The sequence below is a fragment of the Ovis canadensis genome, chromosome 2 (genome assembly GCF_042477335.2).
Source record: "Ovis canadensis isolate MfBH-ARS-UI-01 breed Bighorn chromosome 2, ARS-UI_OviCan_v2, whole genome shotgun sequence".
Lineage (NCBI taxonomy): Eukaryota > Metazoa > Chordata > Mammalia > Artiodactyla > Bovidae > Ovis > Ovis canadensis.
In genome coordinates, this window is record NC_091246.1 from 250,100,655 (window position 1) to 250,122,947 (window position 22,293).

General features: G+C 49.8%; 1 protein-coding gene across 1 annotated transcript; it reads left to right on the top strand.

Annotated features, from left to right (window-relative positions):
- The first annotated feature begins 20,852 nt into the window (after positions 1-20,852).
- Positions 20,853-21,680, top strand: LOC138434766 (uncharacterized). The gene has a single exon (XM_069579504.1). The coding sequence runs from the start codon at positions 20,853-20,855 to the stop codon at positions 21,678-21,680; it is 828 nt and encodes a 275-aa protein (XP_069435605.1).
- The last annotated feature ends 613 nt before the right edge of the window (positions 21,681-22,293 follow it).

The following is a 22,293-nucleotide window of genomic DNA, read 5'->3' on the forward strand; positions in this document are numbered from 1 at the left end:
CTCAGCTGGCTGCCAACCTGCCCTCTACATGGAAGAGCGCATCTTTCTAGAAGGCTTTTGGCAACCAGGAACAGACGACGCCGTGAAAAGAGGCTGAAATGATGATGGTTTTCTCACCTAACCAGGTGGAGAAGGCAATGGCAGCCCACTCCAGTACTCTTGCCTGGAGAATCCCAGGGACGGGGGAGCCTGGTGGGCTGCCGTCTGTGGGGTCGCACAGAGTCAGACACGACTGAAGCGACTTAGCAGCAGCAGCAGCACCTAACCAGGAGGCAGGGGTGGGGGTGGAGAGGCAGGCCAGTTGCTGGTCGGCAAATTCAGAGGCATTGTGATGCCGCTGGGGACCAGGCTCTTGCCATCTTCATGCTCTGCCAGCCTCTGCGAGGTGCTCTCTCCTCTGGGCTGCCTCCTTCACTGCCTCAGGAGCAAGATAAGGGTTTGAATGCAGGCAGTTTATTTTGGAGCTGATCCCAAGAAGCCCGTGTAGGGGAGCAGAGATGCGCAACCGAGAAGGTAAGGAAGTTAGCCTGGCACGTGTTAGCGGACAGCTGGGGTCCAAGCCACCGGGAACTCTGGGGGCCAAGGCCTCGGGGCTGTTCCACCGATGTGTGAGGGGGCTGCGAGCGTGTCTTCCCACACCCATTCCCTGAGGACTGTGGTGTGTGTGTGCACAGGGCAGGATCACTCCCACGCACATCTCCATTGTGCCCGTGGCATGGTGTGCAAGCACGTGCTTGGAACGGGCACCTTGGCTCCCCGACGTCCGCACCCCTGAGTAGACACACAGCAGAGCACACACGTGCTTGATTCCCATACACACTGGGGAGCGCACGCTTCTCCTGCTTAAAACGAGCACTTGTCTTAGTCTGCTTGGGCCGTTGTGACCTAATGCCATAGACGCAGTGGCTTAAACAACAGACATTTATAGCTGACAGTTCTGGAGGCTGCGAAGCCCAAGAACGAGCTGCCGGCAGATCCCGTGTCCTGGTTTGCTGATGCCCATCTGCTCACAAAGATCGGACACAACTTAGCGACTGAACAATAGTCCTCTCTCATGGTGGAGGGCAGAGAGCAAGAAAGCCAGCTCTCATGTCTCCTCTTACAAGGGCATCGATACCTTTCATGAGAGCCCTATTCTCTCTTGACCTGTTACCTCTCAAAGACCCCGCCTTCTCTGTCATCACACTGGGGGCCAGACTTCAACGTAAGAATTTAGGGAGACACAAACATTCAATCCATAGCAACCTCTCTCACTGCTTCATCCTCTGGTCTTTGGCTTGGGCCTTTCAATGGCTGTGGAATTAAACATGTTGGAAAAGAACCCACCCTGCGGAGCTCCTAAAGTGGAATCACTGGCAGAAGAAGCTGCAGGGCAGCTGGGGTGAAGTCGGAGAGACCAACCAGCCCCACCTGGAGTCACGAAGGAACTCTCTAGCCCAGGAGGTAATCTCTCATGTTACCAGCAGGGGGTGCACGAGAGCCATGACTGTCTCTCCAGGTTTTTTTTTTCCCAGTTGGTTGCCTGGTTTGTGTAAAAATGTGTTTGTCTCTGGTTGTTTGAGGGAGGGGATGGGTCTCAGAGTTTCCTCATGGAAGTTTGGCTGAGGGACACGAATATGGTCATCAGAGTTCTAGGGCCAGCGTCACACAGGTTCCAAGGCCCAGACACGGCACTGGTACCCAGTTCCTGTCCGATGAATGGATAGGTGGATGGATGGATGGATGGATGGATGGATGGATGATTAGGGGAATGAGAGAGAGGTGACCCAAGAGGGAAAGATTAAAAAAAAGAGAGAGAAATAAAAGGTAAGTAGAGAAGAAAAAAGGTAAAAAGAGGAGAGTTGGAAAGAAGCTGGAAAAAGAAAGTTGGACAGAAGATAGACTGGGAAAGAATGGGAAGCGCGAGAGAAACGCTAGCAAGCTGTGTGGCGGGAGAGGCGAGGGATGAAGGCAGAGCTAACTCTGCCAGTCTCGGCGCCTGGGCCTGAAGCGCCACTGTCCCTGCGTGCTGCCCACTGATGCCGCTGCAGTGCTCCCCATTTTTCTAGGCCAGGTGGGACTGGCACCTTCCTCGGGAAAGGCTCCTTGAGCCCATGGTCGGGATCGGTCCTTCTTGCCTTGTTGCTGTCGCATTTGGGACCCCTCGTCTGCTGGGCTACACAGGGGCAGTGGAGTCAGACAGACACAGAGTTGGTTTGAATTCAAACCAGTTCATTTATCCATTAACTAAGATACCTGACCTCTCTGTGCCTTGGTTCCCACAGCTGGGGTTATACCAGCAGCTCCCTCACAGAGGTTTTTTTCTGATCATCTGGGTAGGTAGGACATTTACATGGGGCTTGGCGCTGAGGGAGCAGCACTGAGGAGAAGGTGACAATCACTGTCCTTGCATTCCAGAAAGTCCCGACCTCAAATGGTCTATTTCATGGTTAAGTTGTTGCCTCGATTTGGGGTTCAGGAGAGTGTGTCATTTAAATGACAGTCAAACGTTACTGGAATCCATGTAAGCTCCTCAAAAACATTCATCTTTGCATAAATCATTTTTTAAATAATTTTGCTTATTTATTTTTGGCTGCACTGGGTCTTCGTTGCTATGTGAGGGCTTCTCTAGGTGCGGCGAGTGGGGGCTACTCTGCGTTGTGGCGCGTGGACGTCTCCTTGCAGGGGTTTCTCTCGCTGAGCACAGGCTCTAGGTGCACTTGCTTCAGGAGCTGCAGCTGGCAGGCTCTAAGCATGGACTCAGTAGTAGCGGCGCACGGCCTAGTTGCTGTGTGGCACGTGGAATCTTCCCAGGCCAGGGGTTGAACCCGTGTCCCCTGCATTGGTAGGAGGATTCTTATCCACTGTGCCACCACAGAAGTCCCATAAATCATTTTTTACACGCAAAAGAATACCTATTTCAGTGTTGCTTGAAATAGCCAAACATAATTGGAAACAAATGTATATCAACAGGAGCATGGATAAATCACGGTATATTTGTAGAAAGCAGTGCTAGGGAATGAAAATTAACTCCATCTCCATGTATCAACATGGCTAGTCCTCAAAAGCATTTCATACAGTAAGAAGGCAAATTATAGAATAATGTATTCAATATACCGTAATATATATAGCATTCAGATACAGGCAAATCAGTCATACGTGGGATAGAGATGTGTGGGGACGGGATAAACTGATAGTGAGGATCAACAGCGATCAGGCTGGTGACACCCTCCGAGCAGAGAGGGAGTAGGCTTGACCAGGGCTCAGGTAGCTTCAGCGGTATTTGTAAACAGGACTTGCTTTTTATTTTACTTATCTATTTTTTGATCGCTCCATGCGGCATTGGGGATCTCAGTTCCCCAACGAGGGTCTCCGCTGTGGACACGCGGAGTCTTAGCCACTGGACCACCAGGGAAGCTCCGAGTTGGACTTGTTTTTGAGCTCCTCGAATACGATACGAGACTGAGACCATCTCTGCTTTGATCTCCACAACAAATATGATGGAGAAACCGAGGCTCAGGGAGGCAGGGAAAGTGCCCACACTCACCCAGCCTGAGAGCAGAGCTGGGAACTGAACCCAGGTCTGCTGACCCAGCTGCCTTCCCTGCACACATAGGCCGCTTCGTGTTTACCGAGTGGCTGGCAGGGACCCAGGAGGTGCTGAGGAGCTCGCAATCAGAGCAGCTGAGCTCTGCGGGTTGGGCTAGGAGGTGGGCTCTGGCCCATCGGACTCAGGGCTCAGCCCTGGGCCTGGTAGCAGCTTGGGCCCAGACAAGGCCCAGGGGAAGTTTCCCGCCTTCCGGCCTGTTTCCTGGTGCTTTCCCAGTGGGATCAGAGGTTAGGGCTGGAGCCAGTCTTGGGCAGGGTCTGCTGCAGGAAGTGGAGGCCTCCAAACCTCCAAACTGGCTCATCTCCTGTTCCCACGGCCACACTCAACTCCCACCCCAGGGCAGGCGCGAGGGGTACACACATGTGGATGGACACCCACTGAGCTGCGCCCCAACTACAGACTCCAAACACTTTAGGGGTGGAGGTGTTCTAGAACTTGGCCTGGGGGTCATTCGGCCTGTTCTCCCTTCCTTCAAATAACTCGATAGGTACCAGGGGCCATGCTGGGCCCTGAGGACACGGGTGAGGATACAGCCCCTACCCTCCCGGGGCTCAGCGTCTGCTCAGGAGGTCAGACTTGTCTATGTAAATAGACAAGCACCCAACAGACATTCAGTACATGTTTGGACTAAGGCAGGAGACATGGGTTCAATCCCTGGTCCAGGAAGATCCCCTGGAGAAGGAAATGGCAGCCCACTCTCGTATTCTTGCCTGGGAAATTCCATGGACAGAAGAGCCTGGCGGGCTACAGCCCAGGGGGTTGCAAAGAATCGGACATGACTTGATGACTGAACAGCAACAACCAAATGAAAACGTCTAATAAAATACCAGCACTGGCAGGGCTGCTGGAGACGGGCCCCTGCGGCCCAGAGTGGGGCCTGGACTTGCTCACGTCAGAGGGTGGTCCGAGGGCGCAACTGAAGCCAGCCCCCAGGACCCCGGACTCCATCCTCTTTCTGCTGCATCCCATCCCTGCTTTTTTTTTTTTAAACTTGTAATTGTGAAATATTTCAAGCATACAGAAAAGTTTAAAGACTAGTACTTTTCCCCTTGGGAACACACCACCAAGCTTTGGCACATCCTCCCAGTGGTCTCTGGCACCTCCCTTCCCAGCCTGAATCAATCAGAGCCTCTTCTTATCTCTTGGGACATGTTTCTTTCATGGGTTTCCTGTAAGAGCTTTTTTAGAAAAGGAGCTGTAAGTTGTTTTCTGACACCCACCAACTCTGTGATTCTCGGACACCCACTGGGCACCCAACAGCTCATTTCTACCACTGCCTCCCAGGTATCTCCGTAAGCAATAGAGCATAGTTCCATAAGACTGTCCCCACTTCAGACAGCAGTGGCTAGGGCTACCCTAGTACAATTTTTGTTGCTGTTTGTTTTTTGGCTGCTCGGCTTTCAGGATCTTAATTCTCACCAGGGATCAAACTCAGGCCTCTGGCAGTGGAAGCACAGACTCATAGCCACTGAACGGAACTGCCAGGGAATTTCCTACCCCTGTATTTCTGACCTGCTGCTGCTGCTGCTAAGTCGCTTCAGTCATGTCCAACTCTGTGCGACCCCATAAATGGCAGCTCACCAGGCTCCCCCATCCCTGGGATTCTCCAGGCAAGAACACTGGAGTGGGTTGCCATTCCCTTCTCCAATGCATGAAAGTGAAAAGTCAAAGTAAAGTCGCTCAGTTGTGTCTGACTGTTAGCGACTCCATGGACTGCAGCCTACCAGGCTCCTCTGTCTGTGGGATTTTCCAGGCAAGAGTACTGGAGTGGGTTTCCATTGCCTTCTCCTATTTCTGACCTAATTGGCCATAAATTGGGAGTTCCCACCACTCCCTCCTAGGGTTTGATAATTTGCTAGACTAAGGTCCATCTAGTCAAGGCTATGGTTTTTCCTGTGGTCATGTATGGATGTGAGAGTTGGACTGTGAAGAAGGCTGAGGGCCGAAGAATTGATGCTTTTGAACTGTGGTGCTGGAGAAGACTCTTGAGAGTCCCTTGGACTTCAAAGAGATCCAATCAGTCCATTCTGAAGGAGATCAGCCCTGGGATTTCTTTGGAAGGAATGATGCTAAAGGTGAAACTCCAGTACTTTGGCCACCTGATAAGAAGAGTTGACTCACTGGAAAAGACTCTGATGCTGGGAGGGATTGGGGGCAGGAGGAGAAGGGGATGACCGAGGATGAGATGGCTGGATGGCATCACCAACTCGATGGACGTGAGCCTGAGTGAACTCCGGGAGTTGGTGATGGACAGGGAGGCCTGGCGTGCTGCGATTCATGGGGTCGCAAAGAGTCGGACACGACTGAGCGACTGAACTGACTGAACTGGGGCCTTAAAGGGATGTCAGGGGGCAACGGGGAGACTGACATGTTCATGCTACTGTGTAACAGGTAACTGATAAGGACCTCCTGCACAGCGCAGGGAATTCTACTCAGTGTTCTGTAATGGCCTATATGGGGAAAGAATATTTTTAAAAAAGAGTGGATGTGAGTGTATGTGACTGATTCACTTTGCTATACACCTGAAAGTAGCCCAACATTGTAAATCAACCGGTGATTGTGAATCAATACTCCAATAAAAGTTAATTTAAAAAATTAGAAAGGAGTTCAATGAGCTCAGAGGTGAAGACACACAGAGGGCGAGGTCCAGAAGGCTCTAAGCGCGCATGGTAAAGACTCATGGATGCCATCATTCAGAAGGACAGGCCTGGGACAGTCTTCAGAGATGACTCAGTCCCACTATCTCCTCTCCAGTGGGGCAAACTGAGGCCCACATCATTCAGCACGTGAAGAAGACAGCTCAGGGAATTTCCTGGCAATCTGGCAGTTAGGATGTGGTGCTTTTACTGCCGTGGCCCCTGGTTCAATCCCTGGTTGGGGAACTAAGATCCCATAAGGTCTGCAGCCAAAAAAATAAAATAAAATGAAAGAACACAGCTGGGCCTAGAACCTAATTTCCTCATCTGTCAATTACTGAACGGCCAGGATTTATGCCTTCCCTGGTGGCTCCGTGGTAAAGAATCCACCCGTCAGTGCAGGAGACTCAGGTTTGATCCCTGGGTTAGGAAGACCCCCTGGAGAAGGAGATGGAAGCCCACTCCAGTATTCTTGCCTGGGAAATCCCGTGGACAGAGAGCCTGGTGGGCTACAGTCCATGGGGTCACAAAAGAGTCAGACACGACTTAGCGACTAAACAACAACCTTGAGAGTTTACAACACGCCAAGGAATTAAGCTTTGGGTGCACGTATTCTTATTACCCCAGTTTCCAGATGAGGCAGTTGAGACTCAGATAAGGGAAGTAAACTTGCCCAAAGGTCTGATGTCTGGTAATAAAAAAAAAAATTTAAAAGCACAAAACAAAATCTCAGGGCCAAGTTCCTCTCTGGGAAGACAAAGGATCTGCCTCACAATGTTATTGACAGGATCTGGTCACCTAAAGCGTATTTACAGGAAGGGAGACACGGTCAGCGGCTGCTCCACACCCTATGGGGGTGGCGGGAAGAAGTGAAGCGAGGTGAAGTCGCTCAGTCGTGTCCGACTCTTTGCAACCCCATGGACTGTAAGCTACCACGCAAGAGTACTCGAGTGGGATGCCATTTCCTTTCTCCAGAGGATCTTCCCCACCCAGGGATCGAACCCAGGTCTCCCGCATTGTAGGCAGACGCTTTACCACCTGAGCCACCAGGGAAGTCAGAGCAGCGTCATGTGGAAGGTGACATCCCCCACCCACCCCAGGGAAGAATCACGGGAGCCACTTTGAAGGGTCAACCAGGAACTGGAAATGTCGACTTTGACCTCAGCAGCCCCCAAGGGGGAGGCCTGGGCGGGGGTGGGGTACCCCAAAGCAAGGCGGGGGAGGAGCTAAGATGGAAAAGGACCTCCTGAGAGCATCATGGTGGGAGTGGGCGGCCCAGGGAGACGTGAGCACGGGGTGGTGGCCGTCTCTTCCACGGCAGGCTTTTCTGTCCTGTGCCGCGTGTTGCCACCCTCTGTCACCCAGCACCTCGGGCCAGGTCTGTCACAGGCGGCTTGGGGCACGGATATGGAGGTGGTAGAGGTCACTGGGGTGGGAGCAGGGCGCAGCTCTGCTGAGGGAAGATGACAGTCACGGATGGACTTCTCTGGGGCCCAGTGGTCACGGCTCTGCTCTTCCGCTGCAGGGGGAGGGGGTTCCATCCCTGGTAGAGGAGCTGAGATCCCGCAAGCTGCACGGTGTGGTCAAAGGCAAACCAAGATGGCAGTCACGGAAGGGGGGCTGAGAATCGGTCCAAAAGCGGGGACTCAGAGTGAGGAGGGACAAGCGACCGTAGCAGCCCCCTGGGCTTCCTCGGGAATGGGGGCAGGGGGAGGCGCTGGCCTTCGCATGGCACGTGGAATGGAGGGTTGAGCTTTTGATTTGATTATTAAAGGAAAAGCTAATCACAGAAGACTGGAAGGCTTCAGTCCACCTGTTGCAGGTGGAAAACCCTTAGCCAAGCGGCTCCACTCAGGAAATGCTAAACCTGTGAGTATGGCCCCGGAGGCAGTAGGGCAGGGGGCAGGGGGCAGGCCTGGCCACGTTGCTCGGGTTCATGTCTTGGCCGCGCTTTTTTACGTGAGTTCACTCACCTCTGCCTTTCAAGCTCTTGTCTAAAAAAATGGAGATGCTATTAACATCTCCCTTGTAAGGTTGTAGTGGGGAGCAAATGGGTGAATATATGTAAAGCTCTCAGTACGGAGTAGTAGTCAGGGTTCCCCAGAGAAACAGAATCAATAAGAAATGATATATATATATTTCTGAGTCTTCTATATCTTCGTGTTTGAGCTCCTATTACAAACATACCATAAACAGATAGACTGAGTGACTTAAAAAAACATTTCTTTCTCAGAGTTATGAAGGCCAGGAAGTCTAAGATCAAGACATCTTTAGACTCAGTATCTAGTGAAAGCTCACTCCCTGGGTAACAGATGGCTGCCTCTTCACTGCATTCCCGAAGAATTCAAGGGGCAAGGAAGCTCCCTAGGGTCTCCTTTATGAGGGCACTAATCCCATTCATGAGGTCTTTACCCTCAGTGGCCTAATCACTTCAGTTCAGTTCAGTTCAGTTGCTCAGTTGTGTATGACTCTTTCTACCCCAGGGACTGCAGCACGCCAGACCTCCCTGTCCATCGCCAACTCCCAGAGTTTATTCAAACTCAAGGCCATCGTGTCTGTGATGCCATCCAACCATCTCATCCTCTGTTGTCCCCTTCTCCTCCCACCTTCAATCTTTCCCGGCATCAAGTGGCCAAAGTATCAAAATTTCAGCTTCAGCATCAGTCCTCCCAATGAATATTCAGGACTGATTTCCTTTAGGATGGACTGGTTGGATCTCCTTGCAGTCCAAGAGACTCTCAAGAGGTTTCTCCAACACCACAGTTCAAAAGCATGAATTCTTTGGGGTTCAGGCTAATCACTTCCCACCTCTAAATCCCATATGGGGATTAGGTTTCAATATACAAATTTTGGTAGGGGGCACAAACTTCTATACACACACACACACATAGCAATAAATAAAATACTATATGCTATAATATATGTTGTATACATATATGTATATATACTATATTATTTTTATATTTATATATACACACATGTTTATTTACTATTGATTATTAGCTGTTGTCTCATGCTGTTACAAAGGCTGTGAAGTCACATGATCTCCTGTCTGCAAGTTGGAGCTCCAGAAAAGCTGGTGGTTCAAAGGTCTAAGGACCAGGCAGCTGACTGTATAGATTCCAACCTAGGTCTGATGTTCTGAAGACCAGGAGCATCAAGGGCAGAAGATGGATGTCCCAGCTCAACTGGTCAGGCAGAGAGTGAATTCAACCTTTTTCTGCCTTTTTCTTCTATTCAGGCCCTCAACGGATTAGACGATGCCCAGCCGCAAGGGGAGGCCAGTTTGCTTTACTTAGTCCACCAATCCACATGCTTCTCTCATTGAGATGCATCCTTACAGACACACCCAGAGGGAATGTTTGACCAGATACACGGGCATCTCATGGCTCAGTCTAGTGGATGCATAAAATTACACACACAGAAGCTGGAACCCAGGAAAATTTCAATTTATCCAGATCATCGTTATTATGGTTTTATGGACAAGGAAACACAGGTTCAAAACAGACTTTCAAAACAGACTTCAGTTCATTTCAGTTCAGTTCAGCCACTCAGTCGTGTCCGACTCCTTGCAACCCCATGAATCACAGCACACCAGGCCTTCCTGTCCATCACCAACACCCAGAGTTCACACACACTCACGTCCATCGAGTCAGTGATGCCACCCAGCCATCTCATCCTCGGTCGTCCCATTCTCCTCCTGCCCCAAATCCCTCCCAGCATCAGAGTCTTTTCCGATGAGTCAACTCTTCTCATCAGGTAGCCAAAGAACTGGAGCTTCAGCTTTAGCATCATTCCCTCCAAAGAAATCCCAGGGCTGATCTCCTTCAGAATGGACTAGTTGGATCTCCTTGCAGTCTAAGGGACTCTCAAGAGTCTTCTCCAACACCACAGTTCAAAAGCATCAATTCTTCGGTGTTCAGCCTTCTTCACAGTCCAACTCTTACATCCATACATGACCACTGGAGAAACCATAGCCTTGACTAGACGGACCTTAGTCGGGAAAGTAATGTCTCTGCTTTTAAATATGTTATCTAGGTTGGTCCTGTTTTTAAATATGTTATCTAGGTTGGTCATAACTTTTCTTCCAAGGAGTAAGCGTCTTTTAATTTCAGGGCTACAGTCACCATCTGCAGTGATTTTGGAGCACCCCAAAATAAAGTCCGACACTGTTTCCACTGTTTCCCTATCTATTTCCCATGAAGTGATAGGACCGGATGCCATGATCTTTGTTTCTGAATGTGGAGCTTTAAGCCAACTTTTTCACTCTCCACTTTCACCTTCATCAAGAGGCTTTTTAGTTCCTCTTCACTTTCTGCCATAAGGGTGGTATCATCTGCATATCTGAGGTTATTGATATTTCTCCCGGCAATCTTGATTCCAGCTTGTGCTTCTTCCAGTCCAGTGTTTCTCATGATGTACTCTGCATATAAGTTGAATAAGCAAGGTGACAATATAAAGCCATGACGTACACCTTTTCCTATTTGGAGCCAGTCTGTTTTTCCGTGTCCAGTTCTAATTGTTGCTTCTTGACCTGCATACAGGTTTCTCAAGAGGCAGATCAGGAGGTCTGGTATTCCCAACTCTTTAAGAATTTTCCATAGCTTGTTGTGATCCATACAGTCAAAGCCTTTGGTGTAGTCAATAAAGCAAAAGTAAATGTTTTTCTAGAACTCTCTTGTTTTTTCCAACAGAACATGATCCAGCGGATGTTGGCAATTTGATTTCTGGTTCCTCTGCCTTTTCTAAAACCAGCTTGAATATCTGGGAGTTCACGGTTCACATATTGCTGAAGCCTGGCTTGGAGAATTTTGAGCATTACTTTACTAGCGTGTGAGATGAGTGCAATTGTGTGGTAGTTTGAGCATTCTTTAGCTTTGCTTTTCTTTAGGATTAGAATGAAAACAGACCTTTTCCAGTCCTGTGGCCACTGCTGAGTTTTCCAAATTTGCTGGCATATAGAGTGCAGCACTTTCACAGCATCATCTTTTAGGATTTGAAATAGCTCAACTGGAATTCCATCACCTCCACTAGCTATGTTCATAGTAATGCTTTCTAAGGCCCACTTGACTTCACATTCCAGGATGTCTGGCTCTAGGTGAGTGATCACACCATCGTGATTATCTTGGTTGTGAAGATCATTTTTGTATAGTTCTTCTGTGTATTCTTGCCACCTTTTCTTAATATCTTCTGCTTCTGTTAGGTCCATACCATTTCTGTCCTTTATCGAGCCCATCTTTGCATGAAATGTTCCCTTGATATCTCTAATTTTCTTGAAGAGATCTCTAGTCTTTCCCATTCTGTTGTTTTCCTCTATTTCTTTGCATTGATCACTGAGGAAGGCTTTCTTATCTCTCCTTGCTATTCTTTGGAACTCTGCATTGAGATGCTTATATCTTTCCTTTTCTCCTTTGCTTTTTGCTTCTCTTCTTTTCACAGCTATTTGTAATACCTTATTGCCAAACTCAGATTTAAATTGAAGAAAGTAGGGGAAACCACTGGGCCACTCAGGTATGACCTAAATCCAATCCCTTATGATTATACGTTAGAAATGACAAATAGGTTCAAGGGATTAGATTGGATAGACAGAGTGCCTGATGAACTATGGACAAAGGTTCGTGACACTGTATAGGAGACAGGGATCAAGACCATCCCCATGGGAAAAAAATGTAAAAAGGCAAAATGGCTGTCTGAGGAGGCCTTATAAATAGCTATGAAAAGAAAAGAAGCTAAATCAAAGAAGAAAAGGAAAGATATACCACTTGAATGCAGAGTTCCAAAGAATAGCAAGAAGAGATAAGAAAGCTTTCTTCAGCGATCAATGCAAAGAAATAGAGGAAAACAACAGGGGAAAGACTAGAGATCTCTTCAAGAAAATCAGAGATACTAAGGGAACATTTCACACACAGATGGGCACAGTAAAGGACAGAAATGGTCTGGACCTAACAGAAGCAGAAGATATTAAGAAGAGGTGGCAAGAATACACAGAAGAACTATACAAAAAAGACCTTCATGACCCAGATATAACCACGATGGTGTGATCACTCACCTAGAGCCAGATCCTGGAATGCAAAGTCAACCGGGCCTCAGGAAGCATCACTACGAACAAAGCTAGTGGAGGTGATGGAATTTCAGTTGATCTATTTCAAATCCTAAAAAATGATGCAGTGAAAGTGCTGCATTCAATATGTCAGCAAATTTGGAAAACTCAGCAGTGGCCATGGGACTGGAAAAGGTCAGTTTTCATTCCAATCCCAAAGAACGGCAATGCCAAAGAATGTTCAAACTACTGCACAATTGCACTCATCTCACATGCTAGTAAAGTAATGCTCAAAATTATCCAAGCCAGCCTTCAACAGTATGTGAACCGTGAACTTCCAGATGTTCAAGCTGGTTTTAGAAAAGGCAGAGGAACCAGAGATCAAATTGCCAACATCCGCTGGATCATGTTCTGTTGGAAAAAACAAGAGAGTTCTAGAAAAACATCTACTTCTGCTTTATTGACTATATCAAAGGCTTTGTATGGATCACAACAAGCTATGGAAAATTCTTAAAGAGATGGGAATACCAGACCTCCTGACCTGCCTCTTGAGAAACCTGTATGCAGGTCAAGAAGCAACAATTAGAACTGGACATGGAACAACAGACGGGTTCCAAATAAGAAAAGGAGTACGTCAAGGCTGTATACTGCCACTTTGCTTATTTAACTTCTATGCAGAGTATATCTTGAGAATGCTGGACTGGATGAAGCACAAGCTGGAATCAGAATTGCTGGGAAAAATATCAATAACCTCATATATGCAGATGACATCACCCTTATGGCAGAAAGTGAAGAAGTAAAGAGCTTCTTGATGAAAGTGAAAGAGAAGAATGAAAAAGTTGACTTAAAACTCAAGATTCAGAAAACAAAGATTATGGCATCTGGTCCCATTACTTCATGGCAAATAAATGGGGAAACAGTGGCAGACTTTATTTTTGGGGGCTCCAAAATCACTGCAGATGGTGAGTGCAGTCATGAAATTAAAAAATGCTTGCTCCTTGGAAGAAAAGTTATGACCAACCTAGACAGCATATTAAAAAGCAGAGACATTACTCTGCCAACGAAGGTCCGTCTAGTCAAGGCTATGGTTTTTCCAGTAGTCATGTATGCATGTGAGAATTGGACTGTGAAGAAAGCTGAGCATGGAAGAACTGAAGCTTTTGAACTGTGTTGTTGGAGAAGACTCTTGAGACTCCCCTGGACAGCAAGGAGATACAACCAGTCCATCTTAAATGAAATCAGTCCTGAGTGTTCACTGGAAGGACTGATGCTGAAGCTGAAACTCCAGTACTTTGGCCACGTGATTCGAAGAACTGACTCATTGAAAAGACCGTGATGTTGGGAAAGAATGAGGGAGAGAGGAGAAGGGAATGACAGAAGATGAGATGGTTGGATCTCATTGGACATGGACTCAATGGACATGAGTTTGAGTAAGCTCCAGGAGTTGATGATGGGCAGGGAGGCATGGCGTAATGCAGTCCATGGGGTGGCAAAGTGTTGGACACGACTGAGCAACTAAACTGAACTGTCGTATAAATGGCTGATGTCAAGCTGCTGCTGCTGCTGCTAAGTCGCTTCAGTCGTGTCCGACTCTGTGCGACCCCATAGACGGCAGCCCACCAGGCTCCCCCGTCCTAGCAGCGGTTTAATAACAAGTTCACCAGATTCTAGAATATTTCAAAAATGGCTTTTGAGAGCCAGTATGAGCTGGCTCCCATGTACCACCACAGCACAGTGTGCCTGCCACATGGGGATATTTCGTAAACATTAGTGACTATTGCAAGTCAGCTGAGCCAACAATGTTCACTGGGCACCTTCCTCACTCCTATTTTACAGAACAGGGGGTAGAGGTTAGGAGAAGTTCAGTACTTATCCAAGGTCACAGCACAGACCAGTTACTTGCTGTCCTCCCAGTAGAAGTGTATGTAAGGACGTATAAATAGAGGAAAACAATAGAATGGAAAAGGCTCGCGATCTCTTCAAGAAAACTGGAGCTACCAAGGGAAATACCAAGTGAAAAATGGAGATACCACGCAAAGATGAACACAATAAAGGACAGAAACAGCAAGGACCTAACAGGAGCAGAGGAGATTAAGAAGAGGTGTCAAGAACACACAGAACTATACAAAAAATGTCTTAATGACCCAGATAACCACGATGGTCTGATCACTCACTTGAGCCAGACATCCTGGAGTGTGAAGTCAAGTGGGTCTAAGGAAGCATTACTACAAACAGAGTTAGGAGAGGTACGGATTCCAGCTGAACTGTTTCAAATCCTAAAAGATGATGTTGTGAAAGTGTTGCACTCCATACGCCAGCAAATTTGGAAAAAGTTCAGTTCAGTTCAGTTGCTCAGCTGTGTCCGACTCTTTGCGACCCCATGGACTGCAGCACGCCAGGCCTCCCTGTCCATCCCCAACTCCCGGAGGTTACCCAAACTCATGCCCATCAAGTCGGTGATGCCATCAACCATCTCATTCTCTGTCGTCCCCTTCCCTTCCTGCCTTCAAACTTTCCCAGCATCAAGGTTTTTCCAATGAGTCAGCTCTTCGCATCGGATGGCCAAAGTATTAGAGTTTCAGCTTCAGCATTAGTCCCTCCAATGAATATTTAGGACTGATTTCCTTTAGGATGGACTGGTTGGATCTCTTTGCAGTCCAAGGGACTCTTAAGAGTCTTCTCCAACACCACAGTTCAAAAGCATCAATTCTTCTGCACTCAGCTTTCTTTATAGTCCAACTCTCACATGCATACATGACCACTGGAAAAACCATAGCCTTAACTAGAAGGACCTTTGTTGGCAAAGTAATGTTTCTGCTTTTTAATATGCTGTCTAGGTTGGTCATAACTTTTCTTCCAAGGAGCAAGCATCTTTTAATTTCATGACTGCACTCACCATCTGCAGTGATTTTGGAGCCCCCCAAAATAAAGCCTGCCACTGTTTCCCCATCTATTTCCCATGAAGTGATGGGACTGGATGCCATGATTTTTATTTTCTGAATGTTGTTTTAAGCCAACTTTTTCACTCTCCTCTTTCACTTTCATCAAGAGGCTCTTTAGTTCTTCTTCACTTTCTGCCATAGGGTGGTATCATCTGCATATTTGAGGTTATTAATATTTCTCCCAGCAATCTTGATTCTGGCTTGTGCTTCATCCAGCCCAGCATTTCTCATGATGTACTCTGCATATATGTTGAATAAGCAGGGTGACAATATACAGCCTTGACATACTCCTTTTCTTATTTGGAACCAGTCTGTTGTTCCATGTCCAGTTCTAACTGTTGCTTCTTGACCTGCATATAGGTTTCTGAAGAGGCAGGTCAGGTGTTCTGGTATTTCCATCTCTTTCAGAATTTTCCACAGCTTGTTGTGATCCACACAGTCAAAGGCTTTGGTGTAATCAATAAAGCTGAAATACATGTTTTCTAGGACTCTCTTACTTTTTCCAACAGAAGATGATCCAACAGGTGTTGGCAATTTGATCTCTGGTTCCTCTGCTTTTTCTAAATCCAGCTTGAACATCTGAAGTTCATGGTTCATATATTGTTGAAGCCTGGCTTGGATAATTTTGAGCATTACTAGCGTGTGAGATGAGTGCAATTGTGCAGTAGTTTGAACATTCTTTGGCATTGCCTTTGTTTGGGATTGGAATGAAAACTGATCTTTTCCAGTCTTGTGGCCACTGATGAGTTTTCCAAATTTGCTGGCATATTGAGTGCAGCACTTTTGGAAGAAGACAACTTAGCAACTGAACAACAGCAACAATATAAGCGAACATCATCTCCATTCCCTGTTAGAGGGAATTTCCCAGGGCTCATAAAGATGAGATTCCTGTCCACTCCCAGATTGGCTGCTTCTCCTTGAAAACCGTGAGGTGGCTTGGCAAGAGGGCAGTTCTTGCAGTCTGGGGCTCCTGCCAAGCCACACCTGCCCCAGCGCTCCTGAGCACAGATCTGTCCTGTCTTGTACCTGCCACACGTGGGCCTGGGGAAGTGCTGTTTTGGCGGCTGGTGAGCAGAGGGCTGATATCTTTGAGGGGGTTAGGGGATGAGGCAGGGTTGTGACTCATTATGCTTGGGTGGATGGAAGACTGCAGCTGGTAGAGGGCCAGAGCCCAGCCCAGGAGAGATTTTCAGTCTTGTGGGCATGTTGGCCCCAAGCCAGATAAAGGCTCAGGTGAGTCACAGAGCTCAGGGTTGCCAGCAGCTGGAGAAGTGTCCTCCAGGCAGGGTGGGGCAGTGGCAATAGAGCCCTGGCCCCTGCTTCCAGCTGTTCCCCTGGACTGAGGTGGACTCCCATGTGTCTGTGGCCTCCTCCATGTCTGCGGCCACCCCCTCCTTGCCCAGTGCCTGAAACAATAAGGAGACTCTCCTCCCACCGTCTGGGGGTCGGGGGCGGAGGGGGCACTCTGAGTGACAGGTGAGGGGCCAATAAGCCACCTATGGAGTAACGGGGCAGGGTCCCATGGTCGCTGGAGAAGGGGGCTGTTCCGTCCACTCCTTGGGAGTCCAGGGAAAGGAGATGCCTTTGAACTCAACCGAGTGGTGGGGAAAGGGCCTCCGATCGTCTTGGTGGGACCCGGAGGAGAGTAGGGATGTGGGGAGGGGCACTCAGGTGAAGGAGGACAGAGTGGGAGGGGCAAGGGCTTGTGAAAACTTCATGATTTGCAGTCGATTTGGCAATGCAGCTAAGGAGCCAAGGTTGGAGATAGCCCAGATGGGGCAAAGGTAGGGGCCACTGTGGCTAGAGACGGTGCAGGGAGGGGCACGATATTCTGAGACCCTGGCATCCATCCCGCAGTGCCAGGGAGGGAGAGGCAGCTGGCCTTGGCTAGAGGGTGGATGTCGGAGGCTCACTGAGAGACAGGGCTAAGCCTCCCTCCAGCCTGGGTCTTCAGGCTGGACCCCTCCCAATGCCTCTCAGCTCTCAGGGTTACTTACTGAGTCCTCATGGAGTGAGTGGGTGGCCCACCGTCTTCCTTGTTTAGTGCTCAAACCCATCGGCCTTGGGGTCCAAACCCTGGGTCTTCGTTCTGGCTGCTGGGTGAGCTTTGATTAGTCTGTTGCTTTCCCTGAGCCTCGAGGACATCATCCGGGAAGCAAAACCCCTACCTCCCAGGGGTGCTACGAGGATTAAACGGGAGGGTGGATGTGATGACCGGGATCTGACAATGTCGGGTTCGTTGGCACGTACTGAGTGCTCTACCACGTCAGTTTCTCAGGGGTGGGTCTGGGCAGGAGGTGGGGCGGGCAGCTCCTCTTCCCTCCCCTTCCCGTGTCCCCGGGCTTAGAGTCAGCTGGACCCCCGCCGGCCAAGCCTGACTCCAGGCTGGGCCCTGAGAGCCCAGGATCTGAGGACAGAACCACCCCTCCCCTCGTGGGGAAGGACACTTTTCGTCTGCTCAACCCCGTCCTGGCCTCCCAGTCTCCGCAGCTCTGAAGACCACTGTGGCCCCCAGGGGACCTCAGGATCCCCTGGAGTTCGGGAGGCCAGAGGCAGACAATCCTGATTTTACGGGACCCAGCCTGGCTTTCCGAGAAGATGGGGGACTAGCACATTCCTCCTGAAATAATTGTCCTGGAGCTATTTCCAGAGGCTCTTAGTGCCCAGGCCAGAAATGGCCAGTGATCTCGGCGCCTGGGTACCTTCAGGACAAATACACAGAGGCCCAGCCCACTTACTGGCCGTCTGCCTGCCTGCCCGGCCCCCGGCCCAGGACAGGACCAGATCTGGCTGAGGCCCCACAAGGGAATGGTTGCCATCGCTTCTCTGGCCCACTGAGTTTCCCTACACCCCTCTTCCTCCTTCTGGGGGTCCCTCTGAGCCCTCCTCCCAGCTCCCTGTTGCAGTGGCTATAACCACCCCATCCCAAAGCAAAAGGCCCTTCACTCTCAGAGGTTATGAGCCGGGGACTGTCCCAGGGAGGCTTCTGTGTGTGTGTGCTTTGTGATCTTGCAGCTAAACCCAAATTGGAGAACATTCTCCAAAACAATTTGCCTGCACTCTTCAAAGCTACTCATGTCATAAAAGATCAAGACTGAGGGACTTCCAGGCTGAAGGAAGCCAAAGAGATCTGAAAACTAAAGTCAGTGTCTGATCACATATTGGCTTCTGGACTGGGGACATAGCTGCCATAGAGACCATCAGATAAAATAATCAGTAAATTGTGGACTGCGTATTCGCTAATAGCTCTGTATCAATGTTAATTATCCTGGATACGTAAGATAACTGGATAACTGGATACATTTTGATAACTGGATACATAAGAAGGTGTCGTTGTTCTCCCAGCTTGTAGGAGATACACGCTGAAGTATTCAAGAGTAAAGGCTGCTGTTGTCTGCAACTGACTCTCAAAATAATAATAATCCACACGTGTGCGTGTGTGTGGTGCTAAATGTGACAAAAATTAATAATTAGTAGATTGGAATGAAGACTCTATGGGACTTCATTATCTTGTAAGTTTTCAGTAAGTGAATATTTTGAATGTTTTTTAAAATAGAAAGTAAGAGGGTATTTTCATTACTTGCAGGAAGGGAACAGTGGAGGCCAAGCACCAGGAGCTCTCAAAGGGGGATCTTGTTGATGCATCTGACAGATATGTACAGGATGCCCCTTATGGACCAGGGAGGGGAGGTCACAGGAGCTCTGGAAGGAATCTTTAGACTGTAGCCCACTGCATAGTAGGGACTCAACTCAGAATGGCTGACTGTGTGAGGGCCGGGCTAGAAGGGAGAAAAGCAAGTGCTGCCGTGTTCTGGGTCACTCAGAGGGACAGCTCTTTAGGGAGACTCAGCAAATGTTTGCTGACCCAACGAGAAAAGAAAATTGATGCTGACCACAGCCAACGAGAGTTATATCAGGCCCGGCAAAGAGCTCCCTGACTCTCAGCATAATTAAACACTAGAAAAACAACAGGGGACGCTGGAAAACGTCCACCCCAGCCTCACTTTAAAAATAGGCCCCATCTGTCCTGGAGAGCTTAACGCAGCACCAGCTCTAAGGCAGGAGCCTGACCAGGTTGACCCCTGGAGGCCCTCCTCACCCCAGGGTTCTGTGATTCTATGACATGGCCAGGAGTCTGGAATGGCGGCATCAGGGTATTCCCCAGTGAAGAGCAAGAGGAGGGCTAAGTCATCTACCTCCTAAAGGTAGAGGGAGCCGGGGAGAGGGCCCAGCCCGCCTGGAAGGGAGGGCCCGTGGGGGGCAGCCCACTGGCGTCTCCCCTATGTCTGGAGGACGAGCTGGGGTGGGGCTCGACAGGGGATGGAAGAAGCGAGAGTCTGGGCATTCCACGCAATTCAGACCCAAAGGACAAGGGCAGCTGAGGGGCTGTGGGCCGAGAGAGGAGCAGGCAGCTGTTTCCTGGGTGGGACAGGTTCAAATACTGCTCCGTTCTCACCAGGCAGAAGTGGAAAATTAGCATCAAGCTGGCAGTCATGGGGGACAGAAATCAGAGCCTTCCTTCTGGAAATGGGGGAGTATTGGGGACCTGGGGGACAAAGGGAATGGGGCTGGGGCTCCTGCCACCTGAGCAGGCCCCAGGACAGGAAGCAGGGTGACCTGGGCCAGAGCCTGGTCAGGCCCTAGTCCCTGTGAAGTGTCCACTATCAGACCTGGAGGAACCCCAAGAACCCTTCTTTTGTGGGGTGGATGAGATCATCTCCCTTCATCAGAGAAGATGAAGACCAAATACTGTACTCTGGAAATTTCTGTCTCACAAGTCCCACTGTAGACTTACAGCATCTCCTCGCCCCGCCCCTTGGGGTTCGTGAAGTCAAGATCAACTTAGTTACAGGGTTAGCAAGCACCCCCCCCATTCCCATCGGTGCTCCTATCCAACAGGTGAGATGAGAACTCTTCCTCAGTAGACTGCTGGTGAGGACAAAGTCACCCCCAACCACACGGCATTGTCTTTTAGGGGTCATCAGATACACTCAAGACAGTACCTTGGCCCCCACCACTCACAAGCTATGTGATCTGAGGCAGGCCACGTCAACCCTCTGTCAGATAGGAATAGAATAATAACTGCCTCCTGGATTTGTAGTTAAGACTTACAAGGAACAAGCAAAGGACTGGCAAAGAAAAAGCACATATATCGTTATCGCTTCTAAGACATTGTTCAGTAGCCGGGTGTACAGTGTAGCGGGTGATTATCTGATGTTACTCTGAAGAATGTGTGTCTTGGTGCCTCGAATTTCACCATTAGAGACTTAGTCCTTTGTCTCTGTGGTTTTCTGGAGTCCCTGCTTGAAAGGTGAATGGGAATTTCAGAATGTGGGCTACAGAGAAAGGAAAACAGAGACTGCCCCACTTTTTCTAGGGGGTCCTCTGACTTCCGTTATTCTCAGGGTCTTGCCTTCCTCCCCATCTCTTGCCCTTTGTGCTTTCTGAAGAACATGGGGCCTGCTTTCCTGTTTGAAAAAAATCCCTGGGCCTGGGAGGAAGATGGGGAGAGGAACACCTGGAAAGCCCAGTGGGAGGTGGCCGGGAGCTGACCCAGCTCTCTCCCCACCAGGTCCAGGGAACCAGCCTCTAGGTGGGATTTCAGCAGTTCTGTACCACAAAGCTTCGTCCGCCTGCCCAGGACAATGTCCGGACACCAAGCGGGCCGTCCCAGCACCGGCAGCCGCAACGTGTCCTTCATGGCCCAGACTCCAGGCTGGCCCCACGGCCCCAGCATGACCGGGGCGAGCAACCCCAAGCGCTCTCGGACGCCAAGCGGCTCCGAGGCCAGCAGCAACCATTCGGAGCCCACCAACAGCCCGGGCTCCCCCAGACTGCCGTTGAGGAGAATCTGCATGGGCCGGCCCTACAACTCCAAGTGTGTGGAGACAAGCCACCTGGCGAAGGGCCCCAAGGTGGCCAGAAAGCCCATGTGTCGCGGCAGCCCCTACTGCCTGCTCTGCACAGATCGTCCCTCGGGCCCCTCTAACCCCACCTTCCTGGATCAGCTCATCAAAGGCATCAGCTACCTCGACAGGTCCACCAATGCCTTCTACAGCAACTACCCTAAGTCCCTGAACCTGCCGAGGCTTGCAGCCAACTACCTGGAACGCGCCGCCAACTCCATCCACCTGGACCACCTGGACCACGCCTCCCCCCGCAGTTATTGTAGCCACAGCAGCAGAGCGGCCGCCTTCGACTACCCCTGCGGCAGCACCTCCGTGTTGCCGTCCGGAAGGGCTGTCAACGCTGTGCAGTATGTGGATAACTCTGCCAACACGAGCTGCTTTCCCGGGTTTCAGGGCCAGAACCTCACTCCCATCCTGCCCCAGAGGCCGGGGATAAAGCTGCCTGAGCTCCCATTGTTTAGCAACGGGATCTTTTCCTTAGGTCGCCTGCCCAAGTTCTGGGAAGCAATCCGCTCGGGCTGCAGAGCCCCGGAGCCCATCTCTAAGCCCTCCAGCTGGTGGTGACATCGACACCAACTGTGAAGAGGGCACATGTCCATCCGGTCGCGGCTGCGGATAATAAATTGTCTGTAGCAAAATGCTCCTTCCAAGCCTCCACTGGGGTAGGGGGAAGCCATTTAGATGGAGAGGATATACACTTAAGGACCTACAAGGTTGGGAAGGTCAGGGTGAACGGGTGAAGGGGGAGAGTGGTAGGCAGTGGTGGAGACCACTCACGCTAGGGGGAGAGGGATACCTCATCTAAACCCAGCTCTCAAATAGGTGGTTGCCTTTTCAAGAGAACCCAGGAATCTGGTTTTCTATATATTAGCAACAGATTTGAAAATAGCATGGTGCTGGGATTTCCCTGGTGGCCCAGTGATTAAGGAGCTTCCCTGATAGCTCCGTTGGTAAAGAATTCGCCTGCAAGGCAGGAGACCCCAGTTCAATTCCTGGGTCGGGAAGATCCCCTGGAGACACTCCAGTATTCTTGGGCTTCCCTGGTGGCTCAGCTGGTAATGAATCCACCTGCAATGCAGGAGACCTGGGTTCGATCCCTGGGTTGGGAAGATCCCCTGGAGAAGGGAACACCTACCCACTCCGTTATTCTGACCTGGAGAATCCCATCGACTCTATC